Genomic DNA, 21,857 nt, shown 5'->3' on the forward strand with positions numbered 1-21,857 from the left:
TAATGAGAGAAAATAAGACTACACAAAGAGGAGAATGTAAAAAAAAAATCATTTTTTATTTGAAATTTTACAATTTATAATAAAATATTCTTATAAATTCTTAGAATCTCAGTTTTTTTTCAAAAAAAATTGTATCCAATCATATCATATTTCGTCAAAAGTATAAATTCTCTTAAACAATAATTTTTCTCTTAGAAATTTTCATTCAAACGCTGATTAGTAAATCTACCGGAAACAGGTGGATAGTATGGATTTGAGATATACAAATTACTCCACGGACGGGTTTGTAATTTGAGCTAGATATATATAGACACAATGACATTTTAGCAATTTTAGCATACAAGAAAAATAGATTATGGTACTTGCTATCAGTAGTATAAATTCAGAAGATATTGCAGAATAAGCATTTACTATACAATTTAATATGAAATAATGTTCATAAATATATGCACACCCTAACCATCACGTAAGAAGTAGGAACTCATCAAGGAATAAAGAAGGCCAACATTGCAAAGATGAGGCAAGCCAACCAAGTTCTAGCAGCTAGTAACTCATCCAAGAAAATTAACGATGAATGATTGAAAAAATTCCTCACCAGGTACGCATTTTGATACTAAATTTTCACAATAATGAATACATAGGTACTTCTCTCATACTTCATCTAGCATTAGATTCACATTTGTTGATTTAACAAGAGTGATGGTTGCTGTTTCTGCTAGTCCTCATCACTGGCAAGGAACTGGGACTCCTGTAGGAAATGGCCACAACCTTGATACAGATTATTCATCCATTGAGATTAGGATATTCACTGTCTACCCTAAAACTGCCACACTCTGCCAGAGCTTTTGCATTAAGCTCTCTACCGTATTTCCAGACATAATTGAGACCAACAAGAAGCTCGGTGATTACTTCTTCCGTCTTATCTTGATTTGCAAAGTAAAGGGTCTGTACCAGCAGCACATTTGTCCGGGAAACAAAGCTCTGCTGCTCATAACTTCTCTCAGACTGCCATCTTATCATGTTATGAGCAAGTGGTGCCAACCATTCCAGTATGCTTGACATTGCATCATTCCATTCTTCTGCTAGACTTGGGTCATAGATGGATGATGATGAAGCCATGGTCTTCGTAAATGGCTTTAACTTGGTCTTAAGGGAAGCTCTGACACGTCCCGGTAACATATTGTACAGGTCATCTCTTGCATCGAGACCAATCAAGTGTGAAGAAGCTGCTAGCTTCTCAATCACAATGATAACATTTGCATAGTGCAGTGCCAGAGCAGCAGCACCCAGTGTTTCAGGTGGAGGATTCAATAGCTTGCGGAGAGGTTTGAAGACCGATTGAGTATGATGAACTATTTTTCCAGGACAAAGAGGATTTGAATTAACATCTTTGGGATTCTGAATTCCATGATGAACACCATTTGTACTTGACTGGCAGTCAGTGAATAAGGCATTGTCCCAAGCCATACATCCTTTGAAAGGTCCTACTTGAGTCAGTCTACTGGGTCTTGTGGGAGCTTCCTTCCCACTTCCGGCAGTAGAGTGCCCATAAAACCTCCAAATCTTGTTCTTTTTATTTCTTCCAGTAACAGGTATTGATTGATTCGATTTCCTTCCAAGAGGACCTGAGTAAAAATTGACACTTGTATACTTTCCTAAAATCTGGCCTGACTTAGTGGATGAGTCACCAAGAGGACCAGAATTAGAAATATTTGCTTTATTTGTTGTTCTACCAATTGGACCTGATCTGGCGGTAATAGCATTAAGGGGTCCTGAAGAAAATCTGGCAACACTATTCTGTGATGGGTTGAAAGAAGATTGCAATAATGTGGAAACCGATTGACTTCTATAAATGAAATCTGTGTTCAGGACACTTGAATTATTGGTTCCACCAACACCCACCATCTCTTGAATTCCAAATACACGGTTGATCTTACAGAATATTGTGAATAAGGACCTTGCAAAAAGAAGTATTGTGTAATCATATGTCCTGTTCCACAAAGAAATATCCTGCAAGTGCTTTACCTCCTGCCTCTTCAAAGCAACCTTCTTCTGGTACTCCATTAAAGTTACACCATCTGATTCACCATGAGCTTTCACCCTAGTAAAAGTTTGCTCAAGATCAGCAAGCACTTCCATCTCTTGATACAAACTTGCATTAGTTGATATAAACTTTTCCATCCTTTTAATCTTTTTTTCCATCTTCTTGCCAGTGAATTCCCACCCATATGGATCAATACCTGTATTGATAAATTCGTAAAAGGCATTTCCAAAACCTTTTAAAATTGGTTCGCTGCATTTCTTAGCAAGCCTGGCCACAAACTCCGCAACGTGTGCCAAATTCTCAAGTGTCTCCAAACAGATTAAACGTTCAATGAAATGATCATCATCTGAGACAAGCTTTCTTATGCCCACCGAATTTGTGATTTCCTCCCTTAGTTTAACAATCTGTTTATCACTCAGAGACTGCCATAAATTAACTACCTTTGACATCAAACTTGCTATTTCAAATGCTAATACTTCAATGACCACCTTCTCAGAATTAGCATCATGCTTCCGAGGAGCTTTCCACAAACTACGAAACCATGATTCTGAAACCATTGCTTTTATTGGAAGATAAAACTGCGCTCTTTAAGATAAATCCACCTCCATAACTCTGCAATGCTCAGCAAATAAAATATAAAATGAGATAGTTAAAACAGAATTAATAATCTTTTACTCATTTCAGAGAAATTTCGGCCAGTATAAAAAAAAATTTCAGATACTATCTCTAAATAATACCAAAGAAGCTATTAACACCACATGTATGAAAGAAAACAAAAGAATGTGTATTGCGTTGCTACTTGACAATAATAATAAAAGAAAAAACTACACAAAATATGCATATCTTTTTCTTACCTGCTTTGTTTTATTATTCTGTCCTCACACCAGAAGAAGGAGAATAATGGGAATGAACTCAAAGTAATTCACTATGGTCTCGAGCAAACTTATTTGGTACTCTTATTTCTCCCTGCCATCAAACACTTACAGTCATGCCAAGCTATTCAAAGTGATTTAACATTAAAACCACACCACATTATCTATCTTCTTTTTATTCAGATGATTCAGGCACAAAAATATATCAGTTAGAAATTAAAAGCATTTGTTTCCTTTTTTTCTTCCCACTCTATCTTTGTCCCCCTTCACAACATATGGTTCATATTTATTCCACATAAGTATTTTAAAAGAATGGATAGATAGGGCTCAAGTAATATTCTTGATGTTTTACATGTTTTGTCAAGGTATACAATTCTAACAGATGTACTAATTCCTTGCATCAAATCATCAAAAGTAGACCGGTATGAAGTGGCTCTCCCATACAAAATAATTAACATATATTCCAGTAAAAGCAAAAATAATGTTATATTCTGTTTTGTTGCCCTCGTTGGTGTTTGCCCTTGCCCTTGTAATTTCTGATGGGTAGAAATGCTTCACTAAGAAGCAAGTATGGAATATAACTTCTCAATTATTTCAAGTAAATACAGCTGAAGAATATATACTGAAAAAAATACAAGACATAAACCAAAATATGGATCTTATTCCCTGTCTACTCATTCATTATATCAAGAATTAACTGACATTCAAAGCTGAAAGGGACTACATTTTTTCTGCGCGGTTTCTTATCAATTTTACACTGAAATTATAATAACACAAATCCAAAACTCATAATTAAACCCAAATCCTAGCACCAAACCCAGATTCCAAAACTTTATTTTTTGTTCTCCTTGATAAAAAAAATATATTTTTTGTCAACTTTTCATCACTTCACCATCTTGTATGCTTATATGGATAATAACTATAGCAGCCAGAACTCAAATCTTAACAGCATCAAGTGATAGCAGCAAAAGTGAAGAGAAATGGTGTAGAATAAGTTGGAGAAATGAGCCGGATGAAGTACAGTGGACGAATAGAGAGAGAACCAGAAACTCACCGATCACGAAAATAGAGGAACCCGTGAATCTTTGAGGAAGAGAGAGAGAGAAAGAAGATGCAGTGTTAGAAAAAAAGGTGCACATGGAATGGAAACAAAGCAGAAACTGAGATACAGAGAGAAAGCGAGTGAAACTAATGACCCCCCAAAATAAATATTTCTTTTTTCGAATTTAAATATTCAATGAAATCAATATTTCACAACTCATTCAAAATCCACCATCACATTTCTTATATAAAAAATTTAACATCTCCTTTTATTATAGAAAAAATAGTAAGTATTTCTGATGAAAGTTTCTAATTTTTTATGTTTAGAATTAGTTCTAAATAATAAATTAACAAAATCATGTTTATTCAATTGATATTATTTTTTACAATATTAAGTATTTCCTTTTAATTTTTAAATTTTGATATAAAATTGAAACTAGTAGATGTTTAAAATTGTTATATTTTAACATTGAAAAAAAACTATATCAATTGTATAAATAAGTTAAATATTAATATTAAATATATTTGACACGTTAAATAATGTAATTAGATTAAAAAAATTATATAATTTTTTTCAAAAATTTAAAACTAAAATGTATCTAAATTTTAAATAGAAACAAACCTTATTTTACGTTAAAATTCAGAATTAAAAATGTATTTAAATATTTTTTATATGTTGAAAACTTAAAGTGCTTTTATGCTTATATCATTAAAAGTTTATTTCGTTTAATTAAGTTCTTTCCTTTTTCTTGAAGTTCAACTTTATGCATTTTTAGGTTGTTCTTATGTATATGTAGAAAAAGGAGTAGTAATATGTTTGAATAAAATTTATATGTATGATTGAAAACTTGTGTTCAGTATAAACAATGAAATTATGCAAGTAATTAATAGTTTGTAATTTTCTATTGAAATAATCCATGCAAAAGTATTACAATGTATTTTGTGATGTGCTAATTTCAAATACCATTGCATTTTATTAAAATGAAATTCAAAATTCAGGTTTTCTTTTTTTGTAAAATGGATTAACACGCACAATTGAAAAAAGCATAATTTATTATTATTCACGTAAAGTTGGTGAAAAAAAAAGTGCATTCTATAGTGTTGGAAATTTTATTTTTAAATTTTAAAGAGTTGAAAATATAAAAATGAGTTTAAATTTTTCATTGATTAAAAATAAGAAATTAATAAAAAAATCATAAATCAAATGTTTTAAGATTTCGAATTAGGATGGGTGTTAATTTAAATTAGAAAATATGGTATTTTTTTACGTATGAATTATGCTCATATAGCTTATTTATATTATATTTTTTCAATGATTTTTAAAAAAAACAAATCTATCAAAAGATAATTTTTATTCAGTTCCGACGTCAATTTAATAATCCATAAATAAATTTTAGCAGTAGAAAGTGTAGCTTTGAAAAAAAAAATGTATATTGAGATTATGAAAATGCCATTTGTTTGAAAAAAAAAACAGAATAATAATTAATCCCTTAAAAATGAAATAGATGTTTGAACTATTCTGAAAGAAAAATCCAAGAGTTCACCCAGAAAATTTTCTTTGCTACAGCAACAAACAAATCATTGATGAGTCAATTTGCATTTCTTGCTTTGGACACACTTTTCAAAGAATTAGACAAATAATTCATCATTATATATATAAAATAATGCTACTTTCTTTTCAATTTTTAATATAACTAATAAACTATTTAGATGATTTATTATTTTTCAATTTAATGGGACATTAAAGAGAGTGTAACAATGCATATGAGAGAAAAAATTGAAAAAAAATTGAATTGGGCTCCGCAACTACGAGGAGAGAGTCCCGTCATAATCATTAATGGAAGCTACGCGGGATTCTGCGCTTTTACCAAAATACCCCATCTTTTATAAACCCGGATCCGATGTTGTAAAGCAGAGTAAACGACTGCGTTTAGGATCCGGAATCTTTTTCTCGACCCGAATTGCTACGACCCGCGTTTAGTTTGGTGAGAATGAAAAGAATGTTTGGTACGTAGTAGTGATCATCTTTGCATCTTTTTCTTTTGGTGAACTCTTTTCGAGCCTTTGACTAATCAACTCCGATAACTTTTTTTTTTCAAAAAGTTTTTTCAAGTTTTTAAAGAAATGAAAAACACGAACAAAAATAAAATAATGAAAAAAAAAATCAGAACGCATAGTTGAAAATAATTTGCATTTTTGTAACTCATTTATCATACTTTAATTAATTGGGTTGATTTAAATGTAAACTTGATAAGTAATGGTAAAGAGGTAATTAATTTGGATAATTTGTATAAGTTTAGTGCCTGTAGAAAGACTAAGTAATTTTTTCACGTAGTCAAAATTATATATGTAACGAAGTTGAGGTTGTTTCACTCATTAATCGCTTATGGAATAAGACAATAAGACAATATTATACATTTTCAGCTTTAATTTTAATGGCTGTTTGTAATGATTATCCTACAGCTGTATGATGACAATGTTTGATTAGGTTTGACTAAATTGCTGACTATTTAACACACTTTCTCTTCCAATTTCCCTTTGTTTTAATATCAGATTAATAACCATTTAATTTACTAAGTTATACAAAAATAATAAAGTAAAACTTTGCATAATTTAATTGTGGAATTTTAAGACATTTTTTAATATCCTCAAGAAAAGTTGATAAAGGTTAACACTAAAATTCAGAAATATGCAATAATATGTTAGAGAGTTTTTCTCACAGATAAGACATTAATGACATTGGACATTTTACATTTATAAAAAAAGTAAATTCTCAATATTTTGTTATGCAAGTACAAGGCAAATAAATTTGTGGAAACTTATTATCTCCGGAGTAGTCACTTGATAAGAATTTGAACAGAAATTACCAATCAAAATAATTTAGTTTAATTTGTTAAACAGTGAATTATTTTAAATGTTAATAAACAAAACACGCACAACGACGGCATGGAAATTATATTAAGTGTAATATATAAAAGATATAATATTTATACTAAAATTGAAATAATAATGAAAGTTATGCATGTGGGGATGAAAAGACTTACGTGAAATTAATGTAAATATGACAATAACAAAAAAATTGTATCTCATCTTAAAAAAGTCCATAACTACGTACTATTACAAAAAAGTTTAAGATAATCTTTAGAGAAATCACTTTAGTCTCCTTTGACTATAAAAATTGAAATAAAAATAAAAATTATAAAAATCCAATAATAGTTTTATTGTTGATAAATTAACGGCATCGCTTTACATCTTTATCAAGCACGTGTAGTTGAAGCATTTGAGAAAACAAGGTGAGTGGATTCAAATGCAATAAGATTTCAATTTTCTTTTCTTCATCATTGCGTACCGAACTAATTTAAATCTGTAAGGATCTATGAATGCATGTTTGTATTAGTTGATTTAGCACTCTTAATTTAGACGATTTTAGAACTATTAAGAATAATTATTTTCATTATTTGAGCAGAAAACAACACTTATGCATTACTCCTAACACAATCTTAAGTTATAAGTAGAATAGAAATGTACCTAAACTATCATTTCACACCGTTGGAGACAACGAACACGAAAAGCATAAAGTGTGCATTTCTTATTGGGGACAGGGGAAATAAGACAGGACCAGTAACATTGACTTCATGTTATCCCAATTTCGAAGAAAGTGCAATTCATTAAAACTTGTTCATCATTACATTTTTTAATTCTACTGTTTTGGGAAGAAAGACTAAGTGGAGAGTGAAAATACATGGCAAAGTGAACTAATCCTTTCACACTGACTACAAAAGAAGTTAAAAAAACACCTACCCTAACAACCTTTACCATTTTAAAAAGGAAGAGAACACCTAACTTCCTTCTTTTTGCTAATAAAATAAAATATTGGTTGCATCAGAAAAAGCAAAATTACCTAAAACTTTAGCTTCCAGAGAACATTCAAAGTGCTTCTGGAAAACGTAAATCTGCTGGACCTGGGCCCAATATTCCTTTCTGTTCGCTTATCTTGCCCAGCCCAATAGCGGGTTCTACATGACCATTTATTATTTCATCATCTCGACTACTGGTTCCCTGCTTGAAGAATAATAGCATGAAACGTGAATACATGATTAAGGAATGTAAATGCATCTCACAAGAAAACAAAAGTAACAATAATATGGATGCAAAATAATGTTGTACATTTTGGTAAAGCAAAACGTTTGAATATAATATTTTGTAAAAGCAAAATCCAAGAGTAAGAAGTTTTTGCACGTAATTAGTGCTATATAATATACAATGCTGGACCATGGAAATGAGAAGCAATTTAGGATTTGAATGCTTGGAAAGTACAAACCCGTTCGCTTGAAGAAAGTCATTTCTGACTCTACATGAGAAAGTTAGGTAGCATAAGATCACCTCTTTGATCATACCAACAATGACCTTTTTGTCTAGAAGTTCCAAATGCACCACTTTCAAGAGAACTTTCCTAACATGATAAAATTTTGATTTTGTTTTAAAAAAACTAGCAGTTTTGGTTTGTTGCTCCTTTTACATCCTCTATCGATTAATCCTTCACAAACTATACAAAAGTGCATCATCCACCACTATAATGACTGAAATTAATATTATTGGTGGAGATCCCATCTAAACAAAAAGTATTCACTTTATAGTATATATATATATACACACACACGAGAAATCTCATCTTACAAATGATTCAATTTATAATTAATTTTAAAGTTTACTAATATAGTATCAAAGTCATACTCATTTAGAATCTATCCTAATAAAATTTATAGAATTGATCTATTATGTCTCTTGCTATCAAATCACACATAGAAATGTTGAGGTGTATTAGATATATATATAGACTAAAAATAAAACTAATTTACAGTACATGTGCAAACCGATTTTTCAGGATTTCATTAGACTTAAATAAACTTCTTAACTATTATTACCATAGATAATTTTTATTATAACTTTTATGATTGACTCGTAAACCTTTAGTCTCTCAATAGTTTATTCTCATATTTAGTTTCCTAATTTTTTGATTGCTATGATAATTTTTTTTACTTTTCTTTTTCTTAAAATTCTCAAATTTTAAATCTCCATAAATTGAATACACCATTTTAATGAAAACACCATCTTTCATTCAAATTCAGAAAATCTCAGAAAATGTATACATTTCACATTCAACAAAATTATATGTATTTATAAAATTTTGAACAACCTTCCAAAGCATCATTTATGGCCAATCTGTTATAAATCCTAAGATGTTTTAATAGAAAAGTAGAGGTTTGAGGGGTTTAAGAACAGAGAAACTAACAGAAACCTTCAATTATACCAATCGAAAAAATTGAGAGATCAAATTCAAACAAAAGTTATAAAAAATGTAAATTCACACAATGATCACAACAGAGAAGACCAAATATGTAACTAAAATTTTTAATTCATATTAAAATTGAAAACTAAATATGGATTCAGGGTGTAGAAAAAATTATACTATCACTGATAAGTAGAATGAGTTTATTGACCTTTATAATAGCAGCTATTTTAAAAAATATGAGTGGTGATTTTAAATTAGTTGGCAATGTAGACAGACATTAATAGTGCACGTCAATTAAACTCATTAAAATCTTATTATTTTTCATTTATTTTAAATTGATGTTTCCTACAAGTATAGTAAAAAGTAAGCATGGCTTAATTTATGAAAATTATATTTGCAGAGCATGTTGGCTTTCACAATGCCAGTAATGAGTCAATGCTTAATTTGCAGTGGCCATCTTCCTAAAAAAAATTATAAATAAAACCTGTCTGCTGTCTGCATGGTGAACAACACCATCTTTTAAGAGATTGTTAAAAGGGAAAATTATATGGTACTTGCGTGATAGAATAAAGAGAAGAAGAAAAAAGGGCACCCGGCACATTCTTGGGAATAAAATAAATATTGATCAAAGTAAAAGTGGTAAATCAAGGTAAAATAGTCTACAATATCTATCAGTTACCTCATCGTGATTATAACTTGCATCTTGCAATAATGGAGTCGCAACTGGGGGTGCAATTTCTGGGTCAGGCTTTAGAAATATAAAAGTGGTATAGAGACCTGCATTGGAATGAAAAATACAGTATCTGAGAATCTGCATAAATAAGAGGTGAAAGTGACACCAAGCAAGTTATAAGCAATAAAAATAACTAAAACATATTAATGCATCACCTAGCGCATCGTATGACCGTGGTAGAAGTCTTCCCCTCGGATCCAAGAGGTTTGGAACATAGTGTGTTAACAGGCCAGCTAATTGTGCTCTTAAGCAACAATCACAGAACAGCATTCAATAAATATTCTTGAAAAATCCAAAAATACTAATAACATATTTGAAGGATTTGGGAGGATTTTTCATCAGTCCCCACCAGAGAATATGAAACTAACCTGTTGTCGTCATAAAATTCGGTTAGATTTTGAATCTCCACATACTCAAGGCCAGCTTCCCTGGCCAACCTAAGGTTTTATGAAGCAAAACATCAGATTTATTCAAAAAACATAATTGTAGATATGAGGTATGAACCAAACAAGCACAAGTTACAGATATTTTTGTTAGATATATTATATGTTTTATCTTTTAGTTAGTTTGTTATTATTTCTCATTTGTATTTTGGGCTTAGCCCATATTTCTTCTATTATAAATAGAGAACCCTATGTGTGTATTTTACACAAGGGAGATTAATCTAAATATAGTTTTTCACTATATTCAACATGGTATCAGAGCAGGTTCTCTGATCTTCTTCTGGTGTCTCTGCTGTCTGCCGGCGGCTGGCCGCCATGGCCGCCGGCAGCCCCTAAAATTTCAGTGGGCAACCCTTCTCTCTTTCTTTTTCTCTTAAATCTGTGCCACAGTCAGCACCGTGCAGTCAGATCTCTCCACCGTCGCCGCCGCTTCTTTCCGGCCAGTCCGTCGCCGCCTCCGGCCACCGCCGCCGCCGCCGGAGTTCCAGAATCGACCGGCGACCACACCATCGGAATCGTCTCGACCGGGCGACCACCGTGGTATGAAGATCGCGGCGAACGGACCTTTCACGCGCCTTCACGCGCCGCCGCAAGAGTCACCGCTGCCGCCGCTGCCGGCGCGCGTGCCGGCGCGTCGCCGGAGCTTTCCGCCGCCGATCAGCACTGCCGTGATCGCCTCTTCGCCCTCTTTCTGGATCTGTGGTCGTTGCATCAATCAGAGTACTTTGAATTTTTAGGGTTTCTCCCTCTCCATGGCTGCCCAACTTGATGATCGGAGTCGGTCTCGCCAACCAGACCATCGCCGCTGTCCCCGCGCCGTTTGCTGCTGTCCACGCGCCGTTTCCCGCTGTCCAGGCGCCGTTTCCCGCTGTCTGCGCCGTTTGAGCACTGTCCAGCCACTATTGATCGCTGTCCAGGTGCCGGTTCCGCTGTCCGGCGCCGTTTAGTTTGCCGCTGTTCGGCACTGTTTGCCACTTTTCGGTGCTAGAGTTAGCCCGATGTTTGGCCCTGTTTGCCGCTGTTCAGTGCTAGAGTTAGCACTGTTTGCTGCTGTTTGGTGCTAGAGTTAGCACTGTGTTCGATGCTAGAGTTTGGACCTCCAACATATCTTGATGTCTTTGTTTCAGCATTGTAGCTTAATATTTTGTTTTGTTTTAGTGGTTCAGCAACTGTGATCTTTCACATTTCCACCTTCACACTAAGGGGGAGTACGTTTCCAAGACACTGCAAGTCACATAAATATAGGTGTAGTCCCTGCAGTTTTGTAGATTTCAGCTACTACTGTTGATCCCGTCACCCATCCATCATTGATGAGGATTTAGTGTAGTCCCTGCAGTTTTGTAGCTCTTAGCTTTCAGCTACTACTGTTGATCCCGTCACTCATCCATCAATGATTGGGAATCAGTCGTTGCAGTTTGTCATTGTCCACCGCTCTCTTTCATCCACTTTTGAAGTTGAAGTTTCACAAGCTGCTGTTAGTCCATCTATGTTTACCTCACACTCTTGAAGACAAATCATCTAGTTCAACACTGAGTTCTATTCCAAGCTTAGTTCATACAATTTGTATGGTTCAGCTTGAGGGGGAGTGTTAGATATATTATATGTTTTATCTTTTAGTTAGTTTGTTATTATTTCTCATTTGTATTTTGGGCTTAGCCCATATTTCTTCTATTATAAATAGAGAACCCTATGTGTGTATTTTACACAAGGGAGATTAATCTAAATATAGTTTTTCACTATATTCAACAATTTTCATCCTTTCATGGATTTAGTTTTACATTCCACGTGGAATAGAGTCAATTTTGGTGCGTTTGGAATTTCTTTATGACTGAAAGTTAAAGTTTAAACAGAAATCTATTTAAAAATTGGCAACCCAACTTTTACTTTTAAAATCAATTTTGCTAGGTAATATCATATAAGATCATTGGCACCAAACAACACAACAATTCACAGTAATGAGTCATCCATCTTGATTTGAGATACTAGAGGATAACCTGATGAAACTTGGAAAATGAACCAAGCAATTAGTTTCAGCAGAGATATCATTAGCAAATTTTAGCTGGTACTTCTTTCCAAATAACGGAAACCTGAAAATGTTAAGTAGATTTTAACTAAAATAACCTAAGAAAAGAATAAACAATATGCAGTTGATTGATTGAAATATGTACTTTTCTTCTTCAACTTCAAAAGTAATCATGTAATTCTCGGTCCGGATGCAGTTGGGAACAATGTTTGGCTTCATGCTGCTGCTTTTGTTGTGATAGGCTTCAACATTCCTCTGGTATTTAGCCCTACACTACTACAATGTTATTTTATCTATTCTATTAGTGCATAAAGATCTCATGCGGACAATATGAATTACCAGAAAAACAATGAAGACAAACACCAATAGAATCCAAGTTCAAAAGTATAAAACGGAGGAAAAAACGCAATTCATACATAGAAAATAGATAAAACGCATGTAGGAGAATGAACAAAATTGTCTAACCAAAATAAGACCATTTGTGATTATAGACTATTTTAAACTTCATCTGAAAGCACTAGACCATTCTTCTACCTTTTTCTCCCTCTGCCGGACAGAAAGGGATCCCATTATAAATATAAATGCATTTGGCTTGAAATTACACCTAAACGTTAATAAATAAATGAGTGAAAGAAGATTGAGAACTAAAGACTTGGCTGTAAGAAATAAAAAGCATAGCTAAAAGACATATTTCAGAAATCTCACACATAGGAAAGAATCACAATGTCAAGACGTATTATCCAGTTTAGAGGAACAGTTTAAGAGATGAAACTGAAAAAGGGGCAATGTTCATGTACACCTTTGAGCATCCCATAGCACTGTTTCCAGAATAACAGTTATATTTTTGCTTGCAGTAACATCTAGGTGCGCACAGATTAGGGGAAACTCTTAACCAAATGAACAAAAAGTAATTTGGACACTATAAATCAAATGAAGTTCCATCACCAATAAACCAAATAAAAATAATAGTCAAGAAAAGGAAAAAGGAAAAATAAGCGACAATGCAACTAAACCCAAGAATAATAGGCTCCGACAACTCCCATACCATATGGTAGATGAGTCAGGAGTAATACCAAGAAAATAACCCCCGGGTTTCAGCAGAGATGACACATTATGCAGTAGTTTCCGTGCTTTCTCTTCAGTCTCAAAACACAACTGCATTAGAGATGTTTATCAGAAGAGGACTAACAGGAAAATCTAAAAGGATTAACTAAAACCAAAATTTAAAGTGATAGATAATCACTACAGTGTTATATTTCAAAAGGACTCCGACTCTAACTGGGCTTGCTTATCATATTCTTGAATAGGATTTTATCATACAAAAACAAAGCAACGTTAGATAATAAGACACCCTGCAAACAAGCTGAATAGCAACCTTACTCAGACCTGCACATACAATGATTCAAAACACCTTCACAAAATTAAGGTCAGACCTGCAAATGCTGCAAACAGCAGACAACATCAGCCACATTGATTTTCTCCTCCAAATGTGTTTCTATATTCTCCTGTCAAAAACAAGAAAACATATAATTAATACTAATAATATATAATACGATTCCTTTTACTTCAATTCAAGGTAATCTGAGGCACTAGGAGTTTCAAATTTCAACAACTTACCACACAGTGTGAGCTTCACTGGCCAAAAGTGACAAAAAAGGAATTAAAATATATGAATCATACACCTTAAACTCATCATATATACTCACCACGAAAACACAACATTCACAGTAAAAATTGGAAAAATCAAGTGTAGTTCAAAAAACCTACGAGCCAAGAGTCTCAAACTATTCTTATAATCACATTCTGACTATCGTATTGTATGCCCTTTTAGACTTTATATCAGAGTGTCAATAACAAGTTAAGTGGCTTGATTTATTTTAAAGCGCTGTGAATAAGGAATTAAAGGCAGCAGCAGACTCCTCCCAAACAAACCCTATGAAAATTTGCTCTCACACTGTGATAAGATGTTATGAGAAAACATATTCTAGGGCAATAGAGAGAAAGCCAAAGAACAAGAACACAGGAAACCACAAAATGAATGGATTCCGAAACTGAGATAGAGAATACAGGTATGTTTTGTCTGTATACAGTATGAATCATTTTACAATAGCTAACTAAGGTTTATAGCTAGTGTACTGTCTGCTTAACAGTCAGTCATGACCCCTATACAACCTTATTTTATAACAAAAATACCCTTCATTCCATCCTTGAGGTCAACAATGTTTTCAAGGGAGTGATATTGTCATAACTGTTGTTTCTCAACAGTTTTCTTAACATCCTTGATATTGTTTCTCAAAGCCTTGTATAACTTCTGTTACTTACAGTTTTCAAATTAGGCAATGTTGCTACTCTCAACACATGTCTCCGCCCCTAACCTTTGAACTCCATAGTTAGTTTATCAAAGTTCCAAGTAATGTTGCCTGACATTATCAACCATCCAAATCACAACAACCTAAAGGAAGTAGCAGATATGTGAAGGTTGTCTGTAGAACAATCCAACTGGAGTTCTTGACTAGTGAAGAAATCTTGAGTTTAAACCATCTGGCATTATCAAATTCAAAGGTTCCATTGACATAAAACAAGAATAGAGATTTGAAGTGCATCTAAGAGAGTATGTAAAGTCCTATCAAGAGTTTCATACTTATAATATCTTCAGTTACAATAAACATAAGAGAATTCTAGAAGACATTTCTAGGAACTAGGATCAGCACAAAGTACGTAGCACCTAATAATAAACCCTATTAAAGATCATTTATTCTAAAACTCCCCTTCAAACTGGAGCATACAAATCGTATGTACCAAGCTTGGAGTAAGTAAATTTAATTCGAGGACCTCTTAATGATTTTGTTAATACATCAGCAAGTTGATCATTTGATCCAACAAACTTTGTGCAGATTTCTTTGGACAACAATTTTCTTTTGGATAAAATGACAATCTATTTTAATGTGTTTAGTTCTCTCATGGAATACTGGATTGGAAGCAATGTGGAGAGCAGATTGATTATCACAATACATCTTTATTGACTAAATGTTACAAGTCTAATTCTTGTAGAACTGTTTTACCTATATAAGTTCATAGGCTAGTGAAGTCATTGCTCTATACTCAACTTCAACAGATAATCGAACGAAAACATTTTGCTTTTTACTTTTCCAAGAAATAATATTTCCTCCAAGCAAAACACAATATCCTATAGTAGAGCATCTATCCACAGAAGAATCAGTCCAATCAACGTCACAATATCCAATAATTTGAGTATTCCCTTTATCTTCATAAAGTAACCCTTGTCCTGGAGCCATTTTGAGATATCTTAGAATACAAATGACAACATTCTAGTGATCAATACATGGTTTTTGCATAAATTGACTCACAACACCAACTAAATAAGACAAGTCTAGTCTAGTAATAGTGAGATAAATAAGTTTTCCAACTAGTCTTCTGTATCTTTTTGAATTAGAGAAAGTGTTACATATATTATCTTAAGTTTCTCCTTGTTCTGCCATTAATTGTAGATTAGGATCCATGAAACAATCTACTAGTTTATAATCAATCATACTCGTTTTTTTAGGATGTCAAGAGCATATTTCCTTCGTGAAATTACCACTCTTTCCTTTGATTGAGCTCCTTCTATGCCCAAAAAATATTTGAGATTTCCAAGATCCTTGGTCTGAAAATGATTGCATTGATGCTCCTTTAACTAAGATTTTGGCATCATATGTGATAACTATATCGTCAACATACACTATTAAGAACACACATTTTCCAAGAGAGGTAGGACAGTAGAAAATAGAGTGGTATGCTTCGTTTCAGCCCAAAGGATTGAACAATGTTGTTGAACTTTCCGAACCAAGCACATGGAGATTGGTTGAGACCATAGAGAGAGCAGCGCAACCAAGTATACTGGATACACCAGGTTGATACCAAGTGTTACCAGAAAACATATTCTAGGGCGATGGAGAGATAGAAAGAAAGTCGAAGAGCAAGGACATGGGAAACCCCAGAATGAAGGGATTCCGAAACTGAGATAGAAGTGGTAGAGATTACAGGTATGTTTGTATGTTTACAGTATGAATGATTTTACAACAGCTAAATAATATTTATATAGCTACTGTACTGACTACTTCACAGTGAGTCCTGACCCCTATACAAGCTTATTTCAAAACATAGTTAAAGGCAGAAGAAAGAATTGAACGTAGAGAAGAAAGGTTACCACGGAAGGGTCGACCTGGAAGAACTGGGCAGTGTAAGATTTCCTGTGACTCTCCCAAGCTTCTCGCATTTGCTCTATCCCAGACGAAGACGCGTCTGCAGCAACAACAAGAACAAAAAGAAGAATGAATTCGAATTCAAATTCGAAGGAGACATGGAGAGGAAGAAAGGGAAGGGTTACCAATTCCAATGTAGTGGCCAATTTGCGCGTCGACCCATTTATCAGAACCGGAATCAGCACAATACAAATCGCACACCTTGAATGAATGAGAGTGAGAATAAGAATGGAGAAGGAAGAGAAGAATCAATTGGATGGGATGAAAGAGCTTGACAAACCGTGGCGTAAGGGTGAGCGAATATGTTTATGAGAGCCGTTTTTGCAAAATCATACAACCGCTGGTGTGTTGACTGACTCATTCCTCAAAGAACCCTCTTCCTCTTCCTCTTCCTCTGCGTGATGTTTCAGAAGTTCATCAACCCTCAATTTTATTCACTGTAAGTGTAGCCTATAAATTTAAAACTCCCATTAACAGCTTCTTACACAGTTAATTTTTGAAACTATTCATGCCTATAAAATTATCATTTAACCAGTAAAATGTTGAGGAAATGAATAGTAAGTGATTAAACTTATTACAATTTAATAATTAAGTTTTTTATAACTTGATAAATTCATAATATTGTTGAAGTTTACCTTAGAAATAATTTTGTATAACATAACTCCAACATTTTCCTATCACATTATATTTTTTAGGTTTAAACCCTCCCTTGGTCCTCAAGTTTGTATGAAAATCTCATTTGGGTCCTCAAGTTTTTTTCTGTCTCAATTGGGTCATATTTTTTGTAAAAGTGAGCACATTGTACCATAACCGTTAAGTGGTGTGAGACGGCGTTAAATTGGTGTGAGCTGGTGCACAGAGAACGTGGTGATGTGTTTAGGGTTTCTTACGTGGACTGTTTTGTTTAAAAAAATAGTGCTGATGTGGCATAAGTACCCTTTATTCATATTAGGTATATCAGAATTAGGGATTTGAAAATTGGAATTGGGGATTTAATTTCGTTGTTGCGAGACGAAGCGGAGGACGAACAAGAACTCGAATCTTGAACAAGACGAAGAGGCCAGCTAATAGTTGACGCGACTAAGGTAAGATACTTGGTTTCGTCTTTGGTTTTCTGTTTCAGTGCATAAGTGTGATTTGTGGTCTTCGGCAATTGGGTTTTTGTCTTGGTCTGTATGAATTTTTATAATGCTTTGTGGTCCCCATTTGCATGTTCAATTGTTACATTGTAGTTTACACATTGTGGTCCCGAGTTTTGTTTCTTGAATTGTTTATCAGTTGTAGTGGTCCCCTGTCTATGAGTGTTTCGTTAGTGGGGATGTTACTTTGTTCCCTGTCCCCCTGTCTTTGTCGGTGTGAGTGTTTAGTTAGTGAGTGAGTGTTTCCGTAGTTGTAGCACTGTAATATTCGAAACAGTTGTTAACCCCCATAATGTACAGGTTATAAAAGGAAGTTGTTGATATGGATGAGGAACGTATTAAGGTGGTGGTCCACCATTCTGGAAATTTTGTGAGTGATGATAATGGGAACTTAAGCTTTCAAGGAGAGAGAGCAGAATGGTCTTGTGATCCAGACTTGTTTAGCTATTTTGGCATAGTAGCGTCAGTCAAAGAATTAGGTCATATGGACATCAAAGAGTTATGGTACGGTTTAGGAGGTCAGTCTGTGCACCCAGATAGGTTAGAATTATTAATTGATGATAGGGGTGCCATGCACATGTTGAACATTGCTAGGTTAAATGATGAAGTTCATCTGTATGTGGTTCATAATATGATGGAACCAGAAATAATAGAAATGATTGATTGGGTTGGTGGTCAAGTTGATGATGAAGGTGATGTTGCAAGACAAGTGGAGGAGGTTGAGGTTGAGGTTGTTCGTGATGGTCAACTTGGAACAGAAATGGTGGAGGGTGAGGGGGATGCCCAGGATGGTGATGGTCTGGATCATACTGCAGTAGGAAGAAAAATGGTTGAGGGTGAGGATGAGGCCCATGAGGGTGAAGGTGATGGGCATGAGGGTGATGGTGAGGATCATAGTGATGTTGGTAAAAAAATGGTTGAGGGTGATGGTGAGGATCATAGTCATGGTGGTACAAAAATGGGTGAGGGTGAGGGTGATGGTGAGGATCATAGTGATGCCCATGAGGGTGAAGGTGATGGGTATGAGGGTGAAGGTGAGGATCATAGTGATGCCTATGAGGGTGATGGTGAGGATGTTGAGATCCATCATGTAGAGGAAGCTGAGGTACATGATGTAGATGATTTTGAGCTAGAGGATTATGAAGAGGATGATGATGTAGAAGACAGTGAGGGTGATGCACATCGGGCAGAGTCTGAGGACGAAGATGTAGATAGAAGTGAAGGAAGTCTAATTGATGTCAGCGTGCATTGTGACATTAGGACTTCTAAAGGAAATGTGGGAGAACAAGCTTCCAGTGCCTTACTTGAGTCTGAACGGTCAACAAATAATGAATTTATTCATGATATGTGTGGGTTGTCTGACGATGAGTGGTTATCAGAGGAGTTGTTTAGTGGATCAGATAGTGAGGACAATGATGTGAGGACTAAGATAAGGTTTCCCACTTTTAGTATGCCTAAAACTTTGGTGGATTATAAATGGGAAGTAGGAACCTATTTTGCTGAGAAAAATGAATTCACAGATGCCATAAGGACTTATGCACTAAGTAATGGGAGAAGTTTAAAATTTATTAAGAATGACAAGAAAAGGATTTCTGTCAAGTGCTTGGGTGGAAGTGGAAATTGTAAATGGTATGCGTATTGTTCCTTTAGGACTGATGTCAGTGCATGGCAACTGAGAAAAGTGTTTGATAACCACAACTGTAGTAGAGATTTCAATGTTAAGTTGATGACTTCAAAGTGGTTGAGTCAAAGGATGGAGAAAACTGTAAGAGAAAATCCTACAATGAAGGTCATGGACATTAGGGACAAAGTTACTAGGAAATGGAATGTAGGAATTTCAAGAAATATGGCGTTTAGGGCAAGAGCAATTGCAAGAGATAAGGTTGAAGGATCATTCAAAGATCAATATAGAAGACTTCACGATTATGGTCATGAGCTGCTGAAAACAAATCCAGGAACAACAGTACAAATTAAAGTTGATAACAGTAATGGTGAGGTCATATTCCAAAGATTTTATGCATGCTTGAAGGCATGCAAGGATAGCTTCATTTGTTGTAGACCTATTATTGGCTTGGATGGATGCTTCTGAAAAGCAAGTATGGAGGGGAGTTACTAACAGCAGTGGGAAGAGATGGAAACGACCAAATGATGCCCATAGCATATGCTACTGTTGAGGTAGAAAACAAAGACTCCTGGACTTGGTTCTTGGAGCACCTTATTGAGGACCTTGGTGGGGCAGCTGTGTGTGCAGGATGCACATTTATTTCAGACCAACAAAAGGTCAGTGAATGTTCAATATGTTTTACATATAACTGAATATCTTCATTAAAGAAATGTTAATTACAATATGTTGAATATGTCAGGGTCTGTTGCCAGCAATCCAGGATCTTCTACCTGGTGTAGAACAAAGATTTTGTGTTAGGCATTTATATTCAAACTTCAGAAAAAAATTTCCTGGAAAAAACCTTAAACGTCTGATGTGGCGGGCAGCAACAGCAACACACCCACAACAATGGGAGACTGAAATGAGGAATATTAGAGACATAAATTTAGACGCATTTAAATATCTGCTTGCCATCCCACCTAGGTATGCATTAAGTCTTCTAATTATTAACTCTTATAAATATTTCAATATTTGCTTGCCATGACACATACTTGACTAGTTATATTGACTTATCCCAGGTTTTGGTCAAGATCTAGATTCAGCTCTAGATCACAATGTGACACTCTTGTCAACAACATGTGTGAGGGCTTTAATAGTGTGCTAGTTGATAGTAGGTCTAAGCCTATTATTAGCATGTTAGAAGACATAAGGGTTTACATAATGAAGAGATGGGCTGCCAACAGGACAAAGATCACATCATATCAAGGTTCAATCTGCCCCAAGGTTTTTAACAGATTTCAGAAGGAGTCCTGGTTAACTAGATATTGGTTACCAAGGTAACTTTTATGATGTGTGTTTCCATTCATGTTAACTTTCTTTCCATTTATAGTGATCCATCTAATTGTGTTTTGCATTGTGTATTACATATAGGTGGTCAAGAGAAAAATTATTTGAAGTGAAACATCTTTCAGAATTTGGTCACCAATTTGTTGTGAATATTGACACCATGGACTGCACATGTAGAAAATGGGCAATTACTAGCATTCCTTGTACTCATGCCATCACTGCAATGAAATTTTTGAATATAAATGCAGAAGAATACATTGGCCACTGGTTTAGGAAGTCTACTTATGAAGAGACTTACAACACAATAATTAACCCTATCAATGGACAACATGTCTGGGATGTTACACCCTATGCAGATATATTACCACCAAAGAAGAGGACAATGCCAGGAAGGCCCAAGAAGAAACGAAAACTAGAGGAGTGGGAGTTGAAGAAGAATAACAGTGAATTAAGAAAGGGTGGGCAGAGGAAAACATGTGCCATCTGCAAAGAACTTGGACACAACAGAAAAGGCTGTCCACAAAGACCTCCAACAGTAGAGGTTCCTACAGCCCAATCTTCTCAAGTCACCCAACCTCCAGCAACTATGCCTTTATCTGATGAATGATGTAATCAATGATCTAATGTACTGAACACAGTGTGTACTGATCCTAAATTTATATTTTGTAGCAAATGTTTGCTCTATCATTTTGAACACAGTCTGTGCAAATGTATTCTTATGATGTATTTTGGATATGTAAGACAATGTTGTTATCATTTGAACAGCTTTTGTTATCATCTAAGACAATGTTTGTGGTTATCAGAAAGTGATTACTGCCCTTAGTCATCTAAGACAATGTTGTTATCATTTTGAACAGCTTTTGTTATCATCAATTTTATTGCTCATTACTTTATCATGTTTCTCATTACTCCACTTAGTCATGATTTTGCTTTATCATTATTCCACATAAAGTAACAATACAATTAAATGAAATTAAATGACACACATTAATAAAACACACATTACATATAAGCCAAGTTTCAAGTCTGATAACATTAATAAAACACACATTACATA

General features: G+C 34.4%; 3 protein-coding genes and 1 pseudogene across 6 annotated transcripts; 2 read left to right on the top strand and 2 right to left on the bottom strand.

Moving 5' to 3' along the window:
- Nucleotides 1-392: 392 nt before the first annotated feature.
- LOC124819758 (uncharacterized) lies at nucleotides 393-4,116 on the bottom strand. 2 transcript variants are annotated; one of them, XM_047291331.2, is made up of 3 exons: nucleotides 3,971-4,116; nucleotides 2,899-3,010; nucleotides 393-2,656 (listed from the first exon to the last, which is right to left on the bottom strand). In XM_047291331.2, the coding sequence occupies exon 3, from the start codon at nucleotides 2,599-2,601 to the stop codon at nucleotides 784-786; it is 1,818 nt and encodes a 605-aa protein (XP_047147287.2). In that variant the 5' UTR covers nucleotides 2,602-2,656; nucleotides 2,899-3,010; nucleotides 3,971-4,116; the 3' UTR covers nucleotides 393-783. The 2 variants fall into 2 exon arrangements, with proteins under 2 accessions (XP_047147287.2, XP_047147288.2); XM_047291332.2 differs by lacking the exon at nucleotides 2,899-3,010 and having other exon boundaries at nucleotides 3,971-4,097.
- A 3,488-nt stretch (nucleotides 4,117-7,604) lies between these two features.
- Nucleotides 7,605-17,156, bottom strand: LOC124819759 (S-adenosyl-L-methionine-dependent methyltransferases superfamily protein). Of its 3 annotated transcripts, none has more exons than XM_047291333.2 (11): nucleotides 16,992-17,152; nucleotides 16,837-16,912; nucleotides 16,657-16,751; nucleotides 13,883-13,954; nucleotides 13,495-13,604; nucleotides 12,595-12,717; nucleotides 12,421-12,513; nucleotides 10,352-10,420; nucleotides 10,139-10,227; nucleotides 9,930-10,027; nucleotides 7,605-8,016 (listed from the first exon to the last, which is right to left on the bottom strand). In XM_047291333.2, the coding sequence occupies exons 1-11, from the start codon at nucleotides 17,070-17,072 to the stop codon at nucleotides 7,885-7,887; spliced, it is 1,038 nt and encodes a 345-aa protein (XP_047147289.1). In that variant the 5' UTR covers nucleotides 17,073-17,152; the 3' UTR covers nucleotides 7,605-7,884. The 3 variants fall into 3 exon arrangements, 2 of the variants coding, with proteins under 2 accessions (XP_047147289.1, XP_087962846.1); XR_015784289.1 differs by having other exon boundaries at nucleotides 7,876-8,016; nucleotides 10,139-10,216; nucleotides 16,992-17,156; XM_088106720.1 differs by lacking the exon at nucleotides 10,352-10,420 and having other exon boundaries at nucleotides 16,992-17,154.
- Nucleotides 17,157-18,156: 1,000 nt separating this feature from the next.
- Nucleotides 18,157-20,244, top strand: LOC148203942 (uncharacterized; annotated as a pseudogene).
- Nucleotides 20,214-21,557, top strand: LOC148203943 (uncharacterized). Its single transcript, XM_088108029.1, has 3 exons — nucleotides 20,214-20,437; nucleotides 20,533-20,790; nucleotides 20,885-21,557. The coding sequence occupies exons 1-3, from the start codon at nucleotides 20,328-20,330 to the stop codon at nucleotides 21,405-21,407; spliced, it is 891 nt and encodes a 296-aa protein (XP_087964155.1). The 5' UTR covers nucleotides 20,214-20,327; the 3' UTR covers nucleotides 21,408-21,557.
- The last annotated feature ends 300 nt before the right edge of the window (nucleotides 21,558-21,857 follow it).

This window comes from Vigna umbellata, chromosome 2 (assembly GCF_029865625.1).
Source record: "Vigna umbellata cultivar VRB3 chromosome 2, Vumbellata_1.0, whole genome shotgun sequence".
Lineage (NCBI taxonomy): Eukaryota > Viridiplantae > Streptophyta > Magnoliopsida > Fabales > Fabaceae > Vigna > Vigna umbellata.